An 18,174-nucleotide genomic window follows, 5' to 3' on the forward strand; every position below is an offset into this window, starting at 1 on the left:
TATGCTTGATGCTGATGGCACAGGCTTACAGTGTCAACCCTTTAAGCTGACAGATTCTTTGTTTGTAATTTTCATTTACAGTAATGGTTCGAGCTGTACTCCCACAGATTATACCACCTTCTTATAAAGGTGCTACTTTACGTTACCTTTACTACATTAAGAGCACATTATCCGGAAGATGGATGGCATTAGAAAACAGTCAATTTTACAAAGACTCGACAAAAGATTTCATTGAAGTGGTAAGTTTACTTGACTTTCCGTGTTCTCTATAGGTGCTATACGTGCAAGACATTGTGTTTCATTTACGGTTGCTTGAACGCGCTATGTTTTCTATTCTCGTATGTGGAAAACATATAAACTAAATACAAACATTTGTAGCTCTCTTGNGTAATGAGAAAGCTTCTACAAAAACAGCTCTTGGGTTCCAGGAAGGCTGCTAAGAAAGGTGCTCAAGTAACAGCAGTGCCAGAGAGGAAGTTAAAAGGCCTAGTATATGTCAACGAGCAATTTGATGGATGGAGAGCTCACTGCCTCNCAGTGCTAAGTCAGGCGGGATCCTTGGTTTTTAGTTTGCTTGATGCCTAATTAATGATAGAATCACACAACTTTGGATGTGTCGTTTAACATTCTTAGATTATCTAGCTTGTTGTTTCTCTGTGGCGATGCAATGCAGATGCACTAGGGTTTCTGTGCAAAATGTAAAATTGACGCATGAGGTTTAAAGCGTAGCTTAGTCTAGAAGTTGAAGTATGAGTCATTCAAAGTACATAGTACGTAGTTTGTTTTCTTTGGCCCATTTATCACTGTAGGGAGTTTAGTAGTTCAGTCAGTTGATTATCACAACTTTTTAATCAAATATAATTGATTCTTCTGGCATCAAAATAATCTTGCTCTACGATTTAATCATGGTTATATGTCAGAACTGAAAGTCAAATTACATGCCTCCTATGTCCTGATGCTTGATAGAAAATATTAAGTAATTGCATTTGGTGATAGGCCTCTTATTTTTCTGAAGTACAATATATATTCCCCCTTTTCACTTGTGTTTTCTTATTTACTCTTATAATCTTGACTCTTATAATCTTGTTATTACCAACAGGAGACTCGAATACCATTTCAAGTATGGGTAATTAAGAAAAACAATGGGCTGCTATTAGAGGATGATCAAATCGACGGTAAGCTTTTTAAAAGTTTTGACCGGGAATTTTAAATCAGAAGTCAAACTCTGTTAGAAAACAAGCTACAGGATGTCGGAAAGTTTGGTTTCCCCCTTATTTTAACATTAATGGTGCAACCTGATGGGGCTGTTAAATTTTCTCTCAGGGATTGTTCCAACCAGTACCATTCAGACAGAAATATACTGGAAAGAGATGGATGGAGACTCAGAATGGGTATGGCTTGCTCACAACTGTTGAATTCTACTGTTTATCGTTTTTTGTATACTTTTGGCTTTTAGTTGTTTTATACGTATTGGTTTCATTTGTATGTTGGTCAACATGAGAACAATGAAGAATAATGTGCTTAATGCAGACTAGAGCAAATGACGCATATGATAGTGGTGAGGATGGATATGACAGTTCACGTGATGAGATCTCATCTGTTTCATCCTATCCCAACAAAAGCAATTTAAACAGAACGTTTGGCAGTTCATTGTCTTTAAATTCTGGACCGCGATTATCAATGAAAGACACGTCATATGTTGAAGAACGTGTGGGATCATCTCCAAAGATGATGCTTTCTCAGTTATCAGCTGCCGTGGTGTCTTATGATTCCGGAACCGGTTAGTGATTTATTTGCGAGTACATGCCTAAAACAGTATTTTAATGGGGTCACTGAGAACCAGTTCATGTAGCCTCTATGTTGTTTGGTGAAGAGATAAGAAAAGCTGATTTCATTATGATCAGTGTTTGTGTCTTTACAAAAACAAAAAGGCTAATTTCGAAGTAATGCTGAACACAGTACTGTTCTCAAATAAATAGTTGATGGAAATATGCAATTTCGAAAAATACCCACATCATATGTTTTGTTTATCAGCTCTATGATATTTGTGAGGAAGGAAGATATTACTGAAGAATATTTCCTCTTTTTTTCCTTTTAGATGCCTCTTCGCCTCATAAATCATCAAATTCTGTGGTTTCGAGCCAACAACCGAAGCAGACAAATGGTGCAGGAGCATCTATGTCACCTGAAGCTGGAGCTAAAGAACCAGTTCCATGTAAACTACTCTTCATTTGTAGTCTTCGCTTGTATGTAGATTCTGCAAGTAGCTACTTATTCAGATGCAATCATTTCTTGCAGCAGAAGGATTTACAAGAGGAAGATCTTACAACATTAGAATGGATGATCAAGTCCTTCTTAGGTTTTCCCCGAAGAATGCCGACTCTACTTATTACTTCAGTGATACTGTAATTGGCTGTTTCATCTCCTCCCACATTCGTTTAAAACATTGCCTGTATCTTACCACTGTTTTCATGAATGAATTTTGTTTTTGCAGATAGGTGGAACTCTTACCTTCTTCCATGAAGAAGGAGCCAGAAGATGCCTTGAGGTAAATCCATACAAGACAAACCTTCTGGTGTATATTCTGCTATATCGAGGTCTATTTGGATCTGATGATCCGTATCTTTTTTTTAGGTCTCGGTTACTCTAGAAACTTTAGAGACAATAAACAGGAGATTTGTTCATCCATCAAGGAGGAATTCTCCAACGCTTACTAAGGTACAAATGCAGCGGAGTATAATTTGGCGAGGGATATTGTTTCTTCTCTTTTTCCGCTGGATGCTATGTCCTTACAATTGCAATCTTACACTACCCCATTTGTTTTTCCTCAAAAGGTACAAAGCGATCACCATGAGGTGGTGGCAGACCTTATTCAAACCAGCTTTCTTTTTTCAATTCCCACGGATGGTCCAATGTCGTTTTCTACACCCCGTGTTTCTGTGCAATGGATTCTTCGGTTTGAGTTCCTAACTACTCCAAAGAATGTGGACTTAAGCAGGTATATTATTCCGAATACCCAAAACGGATTTCTACTAAAAAGATTCATTCTCTGGTTCAGTCTTTTGAAGTGCTCAAGTTGTAAAGTCAGTTTCTGGTTCTGTTTTGTGGTAATTACAGGTACGAACACCCGTTGTTAGTACTGGAACGGGAAAAAAGCGAATGGGTTCTTCCAATTACTGTACATGCACCGCCACCTCGGGCATCAGGTGCTCAAAACCGTGGAGATAAGCTTTTTGGTTTGGAGCCGTCTTGGATTCGTAGCTGAACCACGCTCTTGGTGAGATATTCATTTTGGTAAATCATTTTTCAAATAGTTTTTGGTTTCTATATAGAGATCACCTCATGCAATGATTTGTTTTTGTTTATTTTTGCTCATCTTTAATAGTTTTTCAAGGAGAAATTTACCACAAACCCTATTTTGTTTCTTTTTTTTAATCCCTAGTTTATTAAAAAAAAAAACGATATTTTCTTCTTCGGTTTACTGTACTGTTTATTCAATTTTCTTTTGCTGTCTTTTGATAAAGATCTTTAATCTTGAATCACAAACTGTTTCTTATTTAATGGTTACTTACAGTAAATTTTCATCAGTTTTGGGAACATAAAGTAACTATGAGAAAAAATTGTAAAGTAACATAAAAGTAATGTTAATGTTTGCATTAAGGAATTAAGAGAGCAAATTGTATGAGGAAATTAGCACAATCTTGGTAATTTGTTAAATCGGGAACGTAGACCTATTCGTGATGTTCAAGGCACCGCTCAGTATTTGAATTCCCCTAGTCGAATCCTAGAGTATTTACTTAGGCTGATGCTGGTGATGGCGTTGACGATGCAAATTTGGTATTTGAAACTGCAAATGCTGCAATTTTGAAGCTGACGAAACAGCTCAAATGGATGGAAGAAGATATTCTGGCTGCTGAATCTTCTTTGAGAACGGGGCCTCCATCTACATATGCTGATAAAGTGTTTGAAAATGACATAAACATTGCTATCAGGTTGACTGAAAAAGCTTACAAAGATTGTTTGTTTAGGGAGGCACTTAAGAATGGGTTTTACGACTTACAAGCTGCTCGAGATGAGTATAGAATTTCCTGTGGCAGTGACGGAAATATGAACCATGACTTGATATTGAACTTCATGGATGTGCAAACACGCCTCATTGAACCAATCTGTCCCCAGTTTGCAGAATATGTATGGAGGAAACTTTTGAAGAAGGAAGGTTGTGTGGTGACAGCTGGCTGGCCTACATCAAATGAGCCAGATTTGGTTCTCAAGAGTGCTAACAAATATTTGCAAGATTCTATAGTCTTAATGAGAAAGCTTCTACAAAAACAGCTCTTGGGTTCCAGGAGGGCTGCTAAGAAAGGTGCTCAAGTAACAGCAGTGCCAGAGAGGAATTTAAAAGGCCTAGTATATGTCAACGAGCAATTTGATGGATGGAGAGCTCACTGCCTCAATATCATGCAAAGAAAATTTAACCAACAAACCTGTCGTTTTGCCCCTGATGAAGAGATACTTGCAGAACTAAAGGAGATATTACAGAAGGAGCGACCAGCAGAAACATTTGAACATGAACAGTGCATGTCTTTCCTTAAGTTTAAGATGGACAAGGCTAAATCTATTGGCGCTCAGGCCCTAAATTTGAGGTTGCCTTTTGGAGAGATTGAAGTCCCTCAGAGTAACATGGACTTGATCAAGCGGCAACTTGGTCTTGAAGTATATTCTGCAAGTGACCCTGATGATGTTTTAAAATCTGGTCCACATGCTTCACTGGTGGATAAAACTCCTCCATCTGCGGGCAATCCAACCGCCATCTTTGTGACCAGGTAAAGCTTCCTAATAGAAGCAGTATGTATACTCCTCAACTAAACTGAACATTTACTGATGCAGCACAATTGTCTGCCCTCCGATCTAAAATTTCTGTGTCCATATGGAATCATCTCTCTCTGCATATCTTCATGTTGGTTACAACTCTTTCTCTTTGACAGTCGTCACTATTGTTTTCTCTATATAGTTTTTGGGTCTTTTTTTTTTTTTTGATGTTATAGCTAAATCTGAATCTTACTTTGCATTTAGTCTTCCTTGATCATTCAAATAACTACTAGAATAACAAGTCGAGCCTCAACCTGTAAAATAGTTATTTATAAGCATAAAAATTGAAGATTTTACTTTGCCAATAGAGGTGGACAAAATTTGACTTGGATGTTTTAATTTGAGTTATTGTGGCTTCGGTAATATAGACATAGAGGAGTTGCAAGTTATGCAATTGAGTTTTCTGGTTGGTGTTTGGTTTGTTTCTAATAAATTAAAAAGGAAGGTTCATTGATCTTAGGATCTTTGCAATATGACTTATGGTTTGGCAATATGTATGTTTGCTTTCTAGACTGATGTTGAGTATTGATCTGATTTTGATCTGATTTTGTTGTCCATTCCAAGTATCAAAAGTTTCATGAGTAATAATGAGCTGATCATTATCTTTTCAATTTTCAGTAAGCGAGAAGAAAAGTTTTGATGGAGATTTTGAAGAAATTTCAAAGTTACGTGATCAATCTGCAGAAGACATAATAACCAAGTTGGCTTTTGGTATCTTTAAAGAGTGTGTTGACATTGACTAGAAAAGTAGAAACTCCGTTCCATTTTAACATTTCTCTACTGTTAAACATTTAACTAATGTTTTGATAGTGGTATGATACTTTTGATACCCTTTTCGACCTGCTTTAGTACGGGTATGATGCTTTTGAAACCCTTTTAGTCTTGGTATGATGCTTGTATGTTTTTTCGTATTAAATAGCACTACGGGGTACAAATGATCAATAGCACTGAGGTTGCAAGGACATTTCTTTTGAACTACACTAGGTTCAATCGTCATCAGCAGATGAAATTGACAATGATGAATTACTTTCGTAAAGAAGCCTGTGTGTCAAAAGTAAATTACCATTCAGATATCAGATATCTTTAAGCTGACCTTATTCAGAAAACCCGTGTTGATGTTTATGTCATGGTGTTGTTGTTTTAGGCTTTAGTCTCTGGAGGTTATATATCGATGTTCTCCTGGTTTTATAATCCTACTTTTGAAAGTTCAATAAAATTTCAGATGACAAAAAGAAAAAAAAAACTGCTTACTTTGCTTAAATACTCATTCTTCTATAAGGTTTGTGTACAGTTCATTGTGTCCTACAATTATTTTTGTTTTCTAACTATACGTACACTTTCATACTAAAGTCAATTTTCACTGACGTTTAACTATTTAATCTTTTTACAAAAGTTATGTTTTATATATAAATAAAAATGAAACTTGGTTAATTAACTCGCCACTACCCATAATCTCAGTGTCCAAATGGATTTAATAGTTTTCTTCTTGTATCACGAGATTGTGTAACGGTCGCCACTACCCATAATCTCAATGTCCAAATTACTACTAATAAAAGGACAATTTGAACTTTCTAACAGTATCCACATCACCAAAACTAAGATGTTCAAAAACGATGCCACGTGGCACTTTTCAACCAAAGGTATATATATAAGACCACTTACAGTAGGGTGGTTGAAAATAAAATTCAATTGCTTAATTGATGCAATGGGATGTTAAGAAATGGAAAAAAATGAAAAGTGTTGAATTATTTTATTGGGTTAAAAAGAAAAGTGAGGGTGTAATTTTTACACGTGTCATGTGTTTACTGGATCAAAAAAAATCTGCACAATAACATAAGTAAAACCTCTATAAATTAATAATGTTGGGACCAAAATATTTTATTAATTTATAGTGATATTAATTTATTTATAAATTAATAATTATTATTTTATAGTATAAATTAATATATTAATTTATAGGTGTATTTTTAATTGTTTAATTTTTTAAAATTATGAATTGAGACAATTTTTGCAAAATAAGATTATGAAATTACAAATGAATAGTCTATCAAACTATCAAAATGTAAATGATGCATATTTAGAAATTGAAAACTTTAAAAAGTTTTAGTTGTTTTATGAAATGTTATAAAATATTTTATATCATTATAGTTTGAAGATAGAATATAACAATTGTTTTATAGATATGAAGTTTAAGAGAAACATATTTTACTATATCAACATATATATATATATGTGTAAATTTAAATAATTATTAATTTATGATATTATTGACACCATATTTTACATGTCGATTTCAAAAATATTATTATCTTATTATCTTATCGAATTTTGTTATTTTTTACACTGTCCCGACTTGGGACTAGCAATATTTATTAATTTATAGTGTTTATTAATTTATAGAGTATTAATTTATAGAGGCTTTACTGTAGATAGATACATCCGAAAATAATACAGTATATTTATTGGGTTTTTTTTACATCTACATTATTGAAGACAATTATTGTTATGATATTACATTTTAAAAAAATAAAAAAATTATACCAAAATTCATCATTTTTCATATTTTATAAATAGAGACTTGTTTCATTAGATTTGGACCCAGAAAAAAAAACCATCTTCTTCACAATAATTTTCTACTTACCTCTCATAAATTCTTGGTTTTATCTTTTTCAGTCTTCTCTAAAAAAAATGGATCCAAACAATAACCCTTCTAACACCCAAAATTCTTCTAATTACCCTTTTAACTACCCAAATCCCAACAATTATCTATATCAAAATCAAAATTCCAACCAACCTCCAAATATGCCAAATTATGGTTTTCGACCAAGTTTCTTCATGCCATCGGCTGTTCCAAACTATCATCCATACTGATAACTCTCTAATTTACATGTTTTTAGCATCCTTTTTTGCCCATATTTTGCATTGTTCATACTCTTAACTTAGCATTTTTAGGTCATTAACTGAAGAAATTCACTTTTAGGCCATTTAGGGTGTTGCATTTTTGCATTTGCATATTTTGGATGAAAACAGGTGCTTAAGATGCTCAAATGGGGAAAAACAAGGACAACCCCGAGCATGTACCCGAAGGAGCCATCAAGCTGGAAGAACAAGTCCGAACCCCAACACGATCGAGGAGGATCCAAGAGCATGAAGAACAACCCGAAAATCTATCCGAGGACGAACTCGACCTCATCCTCGTGTACCCCATCGTGTAGACCCTCGGCCAGGACTGAGAAGCTAGGTCAAAGGGGTTTCCATATATAAACCCCTCCTCCTCTTCCTCGCAAGAGAGCACGCCGCAGACCTTAAACCAGAGAGCGAGAGCTTCTGTGAGAGAACTGAGCGGCTCAAAACACTTTTCACTTTTTGTTAGGATTTGTTTCATAACTTTTTATCATTTCTTTAGATTTCTATCTTGTATTCTTACTTCTCTACTCTACCTTTTATTACAATGCAATTTTCATTTGTTTTTGCTTTTGTTTTTCTTGCAATGAGATCTGAGTAGTGTAGTAAAGTTTCTAGGGATGGGATAGATGATTTTGTGTTCTTGATCGGTTAGGATGTCTTAGTTTGATCGTATATGTTTAATAGATTCCCTTCTAGGTTGGTGTTCTTAATGCTGTCAACAAACTGAGAGGGTGAGATTAGATCTAAGGTGTTTTACCAACGAGAGGTGTAGATGAAATGCTTGAATCAACCAATGCTAGAGGTTTATTCACTTAGCCTAAGAGATTAGATGAGTAAGGGGTTTACTGACAATAATGAATCGGTTCTTATTGCCTGCTTGGTCATGTTTCTCCAACGAGAGTTGGGTAGGGGAGTGATCAAGGTTGATTGTTTCTATCACGAGAGTGTTTTAACAAGATATTAGAGATTCATTGTCTAGGGAATATTTGTTTGAGGCATGTAAGACATCTATACTGGTTAGGAACACTTAGGATTTGATTACCCCATCCTTAGAAGCTTTCGTATTTTAATTACTTGCATTTTTATTAATCACTCGATCCATTACACGAACAGGTACACGATCACCCCTCGAGTTGTTCATACTTCATTTGCTCACTCGATCACCCCACCCGATCCTGTACTCGAATGCTTGCACCGAGTGATTAGATCGTGTGGTTCTTTGTTTACACTCTTCTCTTCTATTATTTTAGGATTGTTAGATCAAAACCAACTTTTGCTTGGCTTGACTTGCATTGTTCTGATTGCATCCTTCCTGCTAGCATAAACAACCATTTGGATTGATAACCCTTTGTACTACAACTGCATAGGGAATTGATACCCTGGGTGAAAATCCTGTTATCAAACACTATGGTTCGGGGATGTCATATCCATCTCAACCACCCCATTATCTGCTACTCCGGTGGGTAAGGAAATTGTTCCGGACTTGGGAGCAACTGAATTTCCCGAATTTTCAACGCAAATGGGTCTTGGTGGTACAAGTGGTGTTAATCAAGCTACTCCAAGCATCGACCATTCAACATATATCCCCCGGAAAAGCCCCAAATGGACCACTGAGAAAAACTTGGTGCTACTGAGTGGGTGGATCAAATATGGAACAGACAACATTGTTGGCAGAAACCAAAAGAGCGAATCATTTTGGGGAAAAATTGCTGAGTATTGTAATGAGTTTTGCTCATTTGATCCTCCACGTAGTGCAACTACATGTAGAAATCGCTACAACTACGTGAACACAAAACTGGGAAAATGGATTGGCGCTTACGATAATGTTAAGCGTATGCAACAAAGAGGGCGGTCGGAGCAAGATGTAGTGGCGAAAGCACATGAAATATATACAGATGGTGGTAATGGTAATTTCAATTTAATGAAAGAATGGATCGCTGTTCGTGATCAACCACGCAATTGTAGTTAGGTAGGAGGAAATACTGGCTCTGGAAGCAGTGGATCTAAGAGAACTCACGACAGTGATGCTAGTGACTCCAACTCTGTAGGATCCAGTGCTCGTCCAATGGGGAAGGATGCAACTAAGAAAGCTAAAAAGAAAGGTAAGGGCGCAGTCTTGGAAGTGGTCAATGAAGAGTTTAATGTATACAAAAAACTCAAGGAGCAAGAGTTGAAACGCTTGGACAATATATCCATGATGCAAGAGGAGGCAATTCAAAAGCAAGAGGAGTCAAACATAGTGATGAAAGAAAAGACTAGGGCTATGAATACTAAGATGTGGATGAAGTTAAGTGAAAAGAACTGTCTCAATGACAATGAGAGAAAGCTGATGCAGAAGTTGAGCTACGAATTATTTGGATAGTAATTGTAGTAACAAGTGGCTATTTGCATCATGTCACTCCATGTTTGTCTCTATCATGTCACTCCATGCTTGTCTCTATCATGTCACTCCATGCTTTAATAATGTTTGTTTGTCGCTTTCTCNGATAACTCTCTAATTTACATGTTTTTAGCATCCTTTTTTGCCCATATTTTGCATTGTTCATACTCTTAACTTAGCATTTTTAGGTCATTAACTGAAGAAATTCACTTTTAGGCCATTTAGGGTGTTGCATTTTTGCATTTGCATNTGTGAATTTCGACTTTTAATGTTATAATCTTATCCTCCACCCACTCAACTTGATTCTATAATGTTGTCGAGTGCCCATGACTTTTTCGTCAATGTAATCCGTGAATTTAGGCTTTTAATGTTAGAATCTTATCCTCCACCCACTCAACTTGATTCAATNTGCTCAAATGGGGAAAAACAAGGACAACCCCGAGCATGTACCCGAAGGAGCCATCAANAAGTGCCCGTGACTTTTTCGTCAATGTAATCCATGAATTTCGGCTTTTAATGTTAGAATCTTATCCTCCACCCACTCAACTTGATTCAATNATCTATCCGAGGACGAACTCGACCTCATCCTCGTGTACCCCATCGTGTAGACCCTCGGGCAGGACTGAGAAGCTAGGTCAAAGGGGTTTCCATATATAAACCCCTCCTCCTCTTCCTCGCAAGAGAGCACGCCGCAGACCTTAAACCAGAGAGCGAGAGCTTCTGTGAGAGAACTGAGCGACTCAAAACACTTTTCACTTTTTGTTAGGATTTGTTTCATAACTTTTTATCATTTCTTTAGATTTCTATCTTGTATTCTTACTTCTCTACTCTACCTTTTATTACAATGCAATTTTCATTTGTTTTTGCTTTTGTTTTTCTTGCAATGAGATCTGAGTAGTGTAGTAAAGTTTCTAGGGATGGGATAGATGATTTTGTGTTCTTGATCGGTTAGGATGTCTTAGTTTGATCGTATATGTTTAATAGATTCCCTTCTAGGTTGGTGTTCTTAATGCTGTCAACAAACTGAGAGAGTGAGATTATATCTAAGGTGTTTTACCAACGAGAGGTGTAGATGAAATGCTTGAATCAACCAATGCTAGAGGTTTATTCACTTAGCCTAAGAGATTAGATGAGTAAGGGGTTTACTGACAATAATGAATCGGTTCTTATTGCCTGCTTGGTCATGTTTCTCCAACGAGAGTTGGGTAGGGGAGTGATCAAGGTTGATTGTTTCTATCACGAGAGTGTTTTAACAAGATATTAGAGATTCATTGTCTAGGGAATATTTGTTTGAGGCATGTAAGACATCTATACTGGTTAGGAACACTTAGGATTTGATTACCCCATCCTTAGAAGCTTTCGTATTTTAATTACTTGCATTTTTATTAATCACTCGATCCATTACACGAACAGGTACACGATCACCCCTCGAGTTGTTCATACTTCATTTGCTCACTCGATCACCCCACCCGATCCTGTACTCGAATGCTTGCACCGAGTGATTAGATCGTGTGGTTCTTTGTTTACACTCTTCTCTTCTATTATTTTAGGATTGTTAGATCAAAACCAACTTTTGCTTGGCTTGACTTGCATTGTTCTGATTGCATCCTTCCTGCTAGCATAAACAACCATTTGGATTGATAACCCTTTGTACTACAACTGCATAGGGAATTGATACCCTGGGTGAAAATCCTGTTATCAAACACTATGGTTCGGGGATGTCATATCCATCTCAACCACCCCATTATCTGCTACTCCGGTGGGTAAGGAAATTGTTCCGGACTTGGGAGCAACTGAATTTCCCGAATTTTCAACGCAAATGGGTCTTGGTGGTACAAGTGGTGTTAATCAAGCTACTCCAAGCATCGACCATTCAACATATATCCCCCGGAAAAGCCCCAAATGGACCACTGAGAAAAACTTGGTGCTACTGAGTGGGTGGATCAAATATGGAACAGACAACATTGTTGGCAGAAACCAAAAGAGCGAATCATTTTGGGGAAAAATTGCTGAGTATTGTAATGAGTTTTGCTCATTTGATCCTCCACGTAGTGCAACTACATGTAGAAATCGCTACAACTACGTGAACACAAAACTGGGAAAATGGATTGGCGCTTACGATAATGTTAAGCGTATGCAACAAAGAGGGCGGTCGGAGCAAGATGTAGTGGCGAAAGCACATGAAATATATACAGATGGTGGTAATGGTAATTTCAATTTAATGAAAGAATGGATCGCTGTTCGTGATCAACCACGCAATTGTAGTTAGGTAGGAGGAAATACTGGCTCTGGAAGCAGTGGATCTAAGAGAACTCACGACAGTGATGCTAGTGACTCCAACTCTGTAGGATCCAGTGCTCGTCCAATGGGGAAGGATGCAACTAAGAAAGCTAAAAAGAAAGGTAAGGGCGCAGTCTTGGAAGTGGTCAATGAAGAGTTTAATGTATACAAAAAACTCAAGGAGCAAGAGTTGAAACGCTTGGACAATATAGCCATGATGCAAGAGGAGGCAATTCAAAAGCAAGAGGAGTCAAACATAGTGATGAAAGAAAAGACTAGGGCTATGAATACTAAGATGTGGATGAAGTTAAGTGAAAAGAACTGTCTCAATGACAATGAGAGAAAGCTGATGCAGAAGTTGAGCTACGAATTATTTGGATAGTAATTGTAGTAACAAGTGGCTATTTGCATCATGTCACTCCATGTTTGTCTCTATCATGTCACTCCATGCTTGTCTCTATCATGTCACTCCATGCTTTAATAATGTTTGTTTGTCGCTTTCTCCTTTAATAATGTTTGTCGATTTCTCCTTTAATAATGTTTGTTGTATGTTCCTGCTTTCATAATTTCGTCAATGTAATCTGTGAATTTCGACTTTTAATGTTATAATCTTATCCTCCACCCACTCAACTTGATTCTATAATGTTGTCGAGTGCCCATGACTTTTTCGTCAATGTAATCCGTGAATTTAGGCTTTTAATGTTAGAATCTTATCCTCCACCCACTCAACTTGATTCAATAATGTTGTCAAGTGCCCGTGACTTTTTCGTCAATGTAATCCATGAATTTCGGCTTTTAATGTTAGAATCTTATCCTCCACCCACTCAACTTGATTCAATAATGTTGTCGAGTGCCTGTGACTTTTTCATCATGTAATCCGTGAAGTTAGGCTTTTAATGCCAAAATCTTATCCTCCAGCCACTCAATCTGTTGGCTCCGTTTTCTTATAAATGGGGAGTCATTCTTCCATTTATGTACCAATACCACAAATCTCATCTCACTAAAGAAATCTCAATGGATCCATCAAAATTTCCTTTTGATATCGAAGCTTACAAAAGGCAGTCTGAAATTGAAGATAGGTATATCCTCAACTATTTTAGTGAGCGCCGAAAGAAAATAGAGGAAGACTTTCCACCTCGCATGAAGAGAAGATACTTCAAGAGAGATCATGTAGCGGCAAATCAAAGACTGGTTGACGACTACTTTGCCAATGCACCTACATACGACGATACAATGTTTCGTCGGCGATTCCGAATGCGAAAACATGTTTTTCTTCGCATCGTTGGGGACCTATCAAATAGTGACGACTACTTCACCCAACGATTTGACGCAGCCAATAAAGAAGGTATATCTCCATTAGCAAAATGTACCACAACCATGCGAATGATAGCATATGGTGTGGCGGCCGATGCGGTGGANACGAACAGGTACACGATCACCCCTCGAGTTGTTCATACTTCATTTGCTCACTCGATCACCCCACCCGATCCTGTACTCGAATGCTTGCACCGAGTGATTAGATCGTGTGGTTCTTTGTTTACACTCTTCTCTTCTATTATTTTAGGATTGTTAGATCAAAACCAACTTTTGCTTGGCTTGACTTGCATTGTTCTGATTGCATCCTTCCTGCTAGCATAAACAACCATTTGGATTGATAACCCTTTGTACTACAACTGCATAGGGAATTGATACCCTGGGTGAAAATCCTGTTATCAAACACTATGGTTCGGGGATGTCATATCCATCTCAACCACCCCATTATCTGCTACTCCGGTGGGTAAGGAAATTGTTCCGGACTTGGGAGCAACTGAATTTCCCGAATTTTCAACGCAAATGGGTCTTGGTGGTACAAGTGGTGTTAATCAAGCTACTCCAAGCATCGACCATTCAACATATATCCCCCGGAAAAGCCCCAAATGGACCACTGAGAAAAACTTGGTGCTACTGAGTGGGTGGATCAAATATGGAACAGACAACATTGTTGGCAGAAACCAAAAGAGCGAATCATTTTGGGGAAAAATTGCTGAGTATTGTAATGAGTTTTGCTCATTTGATCCTCCACGTAGTGCAACTACATGTAGAAATCGCTACAACTACGTGAACACAAAACTGGGAAAATGGATTGGCGCTTACGATAATGTTAAGCGTATGCAACAAAGAGGGCGGTCGGAGCAAGATGTAGTGGCGAAAGCACATGAAATATATACAGATGGTGGTAATGGTAATTTCAATTTAATGAAAGAATGGATCGCTGTTCGTGATCAACCACGCAATTGTAGTTAGGTAGGAGGAAATACTGGCTCTGGAAGCAGTGGATCTAAGAGAACTCACGACAGTGATGCTAGTGACTCCAACTCTGTAGGATCCAGTGCTCGTCCAATGGGGAAGGATGCAACTAAGAAAGCTAAAAAGAAAGGTAAGGGCGCAGTCTTGGAAGTGGTCAATGAAGAGTTTAATGTATACAAAAAACTCAAGGAGCAAGAGTTGAAACGCTTGGACAATATAGCCATGATGCAAGAGGAGGCAATTCAAAAGCAAGAGGAGTCAAACATAGTGATGAAAGAAAAGACTAGGGCTATGAATACTAAGATGTGGATGAAGTTAAGTGAAAAGAACTGTCTCAATGACAATGAGAGAAAGCTGATGCAGAAGTTGAGCTACGAATTATTTGGATAGTAATTGTAGTAACAAGTGGCTATTTGCATCATGTCACTCCATGTTTGTCTCTATCATGTCACTCCATGCTTGTCTCTATCATGTCACTCCATGCTTTAATAATGTTTGTTTGTCGCTTTCTCCTTTAATAATGTTTGTCGATTTCTCCTTTAATAATGTTTGTTGTATGTTCCTGCTTTCATAATTTCGTCAATGTAATCTGTGAATTTCGACTTTTAATGTTATAATCTTATCCTCCACCCACTCAACTTGATTCTATAATGTTGTCGAGTGCCCATGACTTTTTCGTCAATGTAATCCGTGAATTTAGGCTTTTAATGTTAGAATCTTATCCTCCACCCACTCAACTTGATTCAATAATGTTGTCAAGTGCCCGTGACTTTTTCGTCAATGTAATCCATGAATTTCGGCTTTTAATGTTAGAATCTTATCCTCCACCCACTCAACTTGATTCAATAATGTTGTCGAGTGCCTGTGACTTTTTCATCATGTAATCCGTGAAGTTAGGCTTTTAATGCCAAAATCTTATCCTCCAGCCACTCAATCTGTTGGCTCCGTTTTCTTATAAATGGGGAGTCATTCTTCCATTTATGTACCAATACCACAAATCTCATCTCACTAAAGAAATCTCAATGGATCCATCAAAATTTCCTTTTGATATCGAAGCTTACAAAAGGCAGTCTGAAATTGAAGATAGGTATATCCTCAACTATTTTAGTGAGCGCCGAAAGAAAATAGAGGAAGACTTTCCACCTCGCATGAAGAGAAGATACTTCAAGAGAGATCATGTAGCGGCAAATCAAAGACTGGTTGACGACTACTTTGCCAATGCACCTACATACGACGATACAATGTTTCGTCGGCGATTCCGAATGCGAAAACATGTTTTTCTTCGCATCGTTGGGGACCTATCAAATAGTGACGACTACTTCACCCAACGATTTGACGCAGCCAATAAAGAAGGTATATCTCCATTAGCAAAATGTACCACAACCATGCGAATGATAGCATATGGTGTGGCGGCCGATGCGGTGGATGAGTACATCAAAATTGGAGGTACTACAACTCTGGAGTGCTTGCGTAGATTATGTAAGGGAATTATACAATTGTACGAGCAAGAGTATCTCAGAGCCCCAACTCAAGAGGACCTCCAGAAAATTTTGCATGTTAGTGAAATGCAAGGATTCCCAAAGATGATTGGGAGTATTGATTGCATGTACTGGGAATGGAAAAATTGTCTTACAGCATGAGAAGAACAATTTACTCGGGGGTGATAAGGAAACAACCATTGTTATTCTTGAAGCAGTCGCATCACATGACCTATGGATGTGACATGGTTTTTTTAGATGTCAAGGACATTGAACGAAACCCACATGCGACTAAGATAAGTTAAAAAACTTTAAAAAATTGTAAGGGCTAAGAAATTTTTGTCTCCCCATCAGTCCATGGTTTCACTTAAGTTTATTTTTCTCACTATCTCTGTTTACTCTTTCATTACCAATTCACGAGAAATCAGGTTTCTCCCCCTTCCNCACTATGGTTCGGGGATGTCATATCCATCTCAACCACCCCATTATCTGCTACTCCGGTGGGTAAGGAAATTGTTCCGGACTTGGGAGCAACTGAATTTCCCGAATTTTCAACGCAAATGGGTCTTGGTGGTACAAGTGGTGTTAATCAAGCTACTCCAAGCATCGACCATTCAACATATATCCCCCGGAAAAGCCCCAAATGGACCACTGAGAAAAACTTGGTGCTACTGAGTGGGTGGATCAAATATGGAACAGACAACATTGTTGGCAGAAACCAAAAGAGCGAATCATTTTGGGGAAAAATTGCTGAGTATTGTAATGAGTTTTGCTCATTTGATCCTCCACGTAGTGCAACTACATGTAGAAATCGCTACAACTACGTGAACACAAAACTGGGAAAATGGATTGGCGCTTACGATAATGTTAAGCGTATGCAACAAAGAGGGCGGTCGGAGCAAGATGTAGTGGCGAAAGCACATGAAATATATACAGATGGTGGTAATGGTAATTTCAATTTAATGAAAGAATGGATCGCTGTTCGTGATCAACCACGCAATTGTAGTTAGGTAGGAGGAAATACTGGCTCTGGAAGCAGTGGATCTAAGAGAACTCACGACAGTGATGCTAGTGACTCCAACTCTGTAGGATCCAGTGCTCGTCCAATGGGGAAGGATGCAACTAAGAAAGCTAAAAAGAAAGGTAAGGGCGCAGTCTTGGAAGTGGTCAATGAAGAGTTTAATGTATACAAAAAACTCAAGGAGCAAGAGTTGAAACGCTTGGACAATATAGCCATGATGCAAGAGGAGGCAATTCAAAAGCAAGAGGAGTCAAACATAGTGATGAAAGAAAAGACTAGGGCTATGAATACTAAGATGTGGATGAAGTTAAGTGAAAAGAACTGTCTCAATGACAATGAGAGAAAGCTGATGCAGAAGTTGAGCTACGAATTATTTGGATAGTAATTGTAGTAACAAGTGGCTATTTGCATCATGTCACTCCATGTTTGTCTCTATCATGTCACTCCATGCTTGTCTCTATCATGTCACTCCATGCTTTAATAATGTTTGTTTGTCGCTTTCTCCTTTAATAATGTTTGTCGATTTCTCCTTTAATAATGTTTGTTGTATGTTCCTGCTTTCATAATTTCGTCAATGTAATCTGTGAATTTCGACTTTTAATGTTATAATCTTATCCTCCACCCACTCAACTTGATTCTATAATGTTGTCGAGTGCCCATGACTTTTTCGTCAATGTAATCCGTGAATTTAGGCTTTTAATGTTAGAATCTTATCCTCCACCCACTCAACTTGATTCAATAATGTTGTCAAGTGCCCGTGACTTTTTCGTCAATGTAATCCATGAATTTCGGCTTTTAATGTTAGAATCTTATCCTCCACCCACTCAACTTGATTCAATAATGTTGTCGAGTGCCTGTGACTTTTTCATCATGTAATCCGTGAAGTTAGGCTTTTAATGCCAAAATCTTATCCTCCAGCCACTCAATCTGTTGGCTCCGTTTTCTTATAAATG

General features: G+C 37.6%; 7 protein-coding genes across 8 annotated transcripts in view; all 7 read left to right on the forward strand.

Moving 5' to 3' along the window:
* Positions 1 to 3,539, forward strand: part of LOC104779262 — a 16,215-nt gene extending 12,676 nt beyond the window's left edge. The window contains exons 1-10 of one of the 2 annotated variants that reach the window (XM_019243913.1): positions 60 to 239; positions 1,100 to 1,175; positions 1,324 to 1,391; positions 1,531 to 1,780; positions 2,099 to 2,215; positions 2,299 to 2,405; positions 2,495 to 2,548; positions 2,635 to 2,718; positions 2,835 to 2,998; positions 3,118 to 3,539. In XM_019243913.1, coding sequence (XP_019099458.1) covers positions 84 to 239; positions 1,100 to 1,175; positions 1,324 to 1,391; positions 1,531 to 1,780; positions 2,099 to 2,215; positions 2,299 to 2,405; positions 2,495 to 2,548; positions 2,635 to 2,718; positions 2,835 to 2,998; positions 3,118 to 3,265 — 1,224 coding nt within the window. In that variant the 5' untranslated portion in view covers positions 60 to 83 and the 3' untranslated portion in view covers positions 3,266 to 3,539. Of the gene's footprint in view, positions 1 to 59; positions 240 to 1,099; positions 1,176 to 1,323; positions 1,392 to 1,530; positions 1,781 to 2,098; positions 2,216 to 2,298; positions 2,406 to 2,494; positions 2,549 to 2,634; positions 2,719 to 2,834; positions 2,999 to 3,117 lie in introns of those variants that run through there. The other variant, XM_019243912.1, reaches the window with a different exon arrangement.
* Positions 3,610 to 5,747, forward strand: LOC104779263 (leucine--tRNA ligase, cytoplasmic-like). The gene is made up of 3 exons (XM_010503624.2): positions 3,610 to 3,627; positions 3,802 to 4,823; positions 5,488 to 5,747. The coding sequence occupies exons 1-3, from the start codon at positions 3,610 to 3,612 to the stop codon at positions 5,507 to 5,509; spliced, it is 1,062 nt and encodes a 353-aa protein (XP_010501926.1). The 3' UTR covers positions 5,510 to 5,747.
* Positions 9,296 to 10,138, forward strand: LOC104779264 (glutathione S-transferase T3-like). Its single transcript, XM_010503625.1, has 2 exons — positions 9,296 to 9,683; positions 9,750 to 10,138. Exons 1-2 carry the CDS (start codon positions 9,296 to 9,298, stop codon positions 10,136 to 10,138), a joined length of 777 nt encoding a protein of 258 aa, XP_010501927.1.
* Positions 11,976 to 12,818, forward strand: LOC104779266 (glutathione S-transferase T3-like). Its single transcript, XM_010503626.1, has 2 exons — positions 11,976 to 12,363; positions 12,430 to 12,818. The coding sequence occupies exons 1-2, from the start codon at positions 11,976 to 11,978 to the stop codon at positions 12,816 to 12,818; spliced, it is 777 nt and encodes a 258-aa protein (XP_010501928.1).
* LOC109130795 (glutathione S-transferase T3-like) lies at positions 14,270 to 15,112 on the forward strand. Its single transcript, XM_019240838.1, has 2 exons — positions 14,270 to 14,657; positions 14,724 to 15,112. The coding sequence occupies exons 1-2, from the start codon at positions 14,270 to 14,272 to the stop codon at positions 15,110 to 15,112; spliced, it is 777 nt and encodes a 258-aa protein (XP_019096383.1).
* LOC104777938 lies at positions 15,724 to 16,637 on the forward strand. Its single transcript, XM_019243930.1, has one exon. It carries the CDS (start codon positions 15,745 to 15,747, stop codon positions 16,360 to 16,362), a length of 618 nt encoding a protein of 205 aa, XP_019099475.1. The 5' UTR covers positions 15,724 to 15,744; the 3' UTR covers positions 16,363 to 16,637.
* On the forward strand, positions 16,761 to 17,603 carry LOC104779267 (glutathione S-transferase T3-like). Its single transcript, XM_019240842.1, has 2 exons — positions 16,761 to 17,148; positions 17,215 to 17,603. Exons 1-2 carry the CDS (start codon positions 16,761 to 16,763, stop codon positions 17,601 to 17,603), a joined length of 777 nt encoding a protein of 258 aa, XP_019096387.1.

The sequence above is a fragment of the Camelina sativa genome, chromosome 3, assembly GCF_000633955.1.
Source record: "Camelina sativa cultivar DH55 chromosome 3, Cs, whole genome shotgun sequence".
NCBI classification, from domain to species: Eukaryota; Viridiplantae; Streptophyta; class Magnoliopsida; order Brassicales; family Brassicaceae; genus Camelina; species Camelina sativa.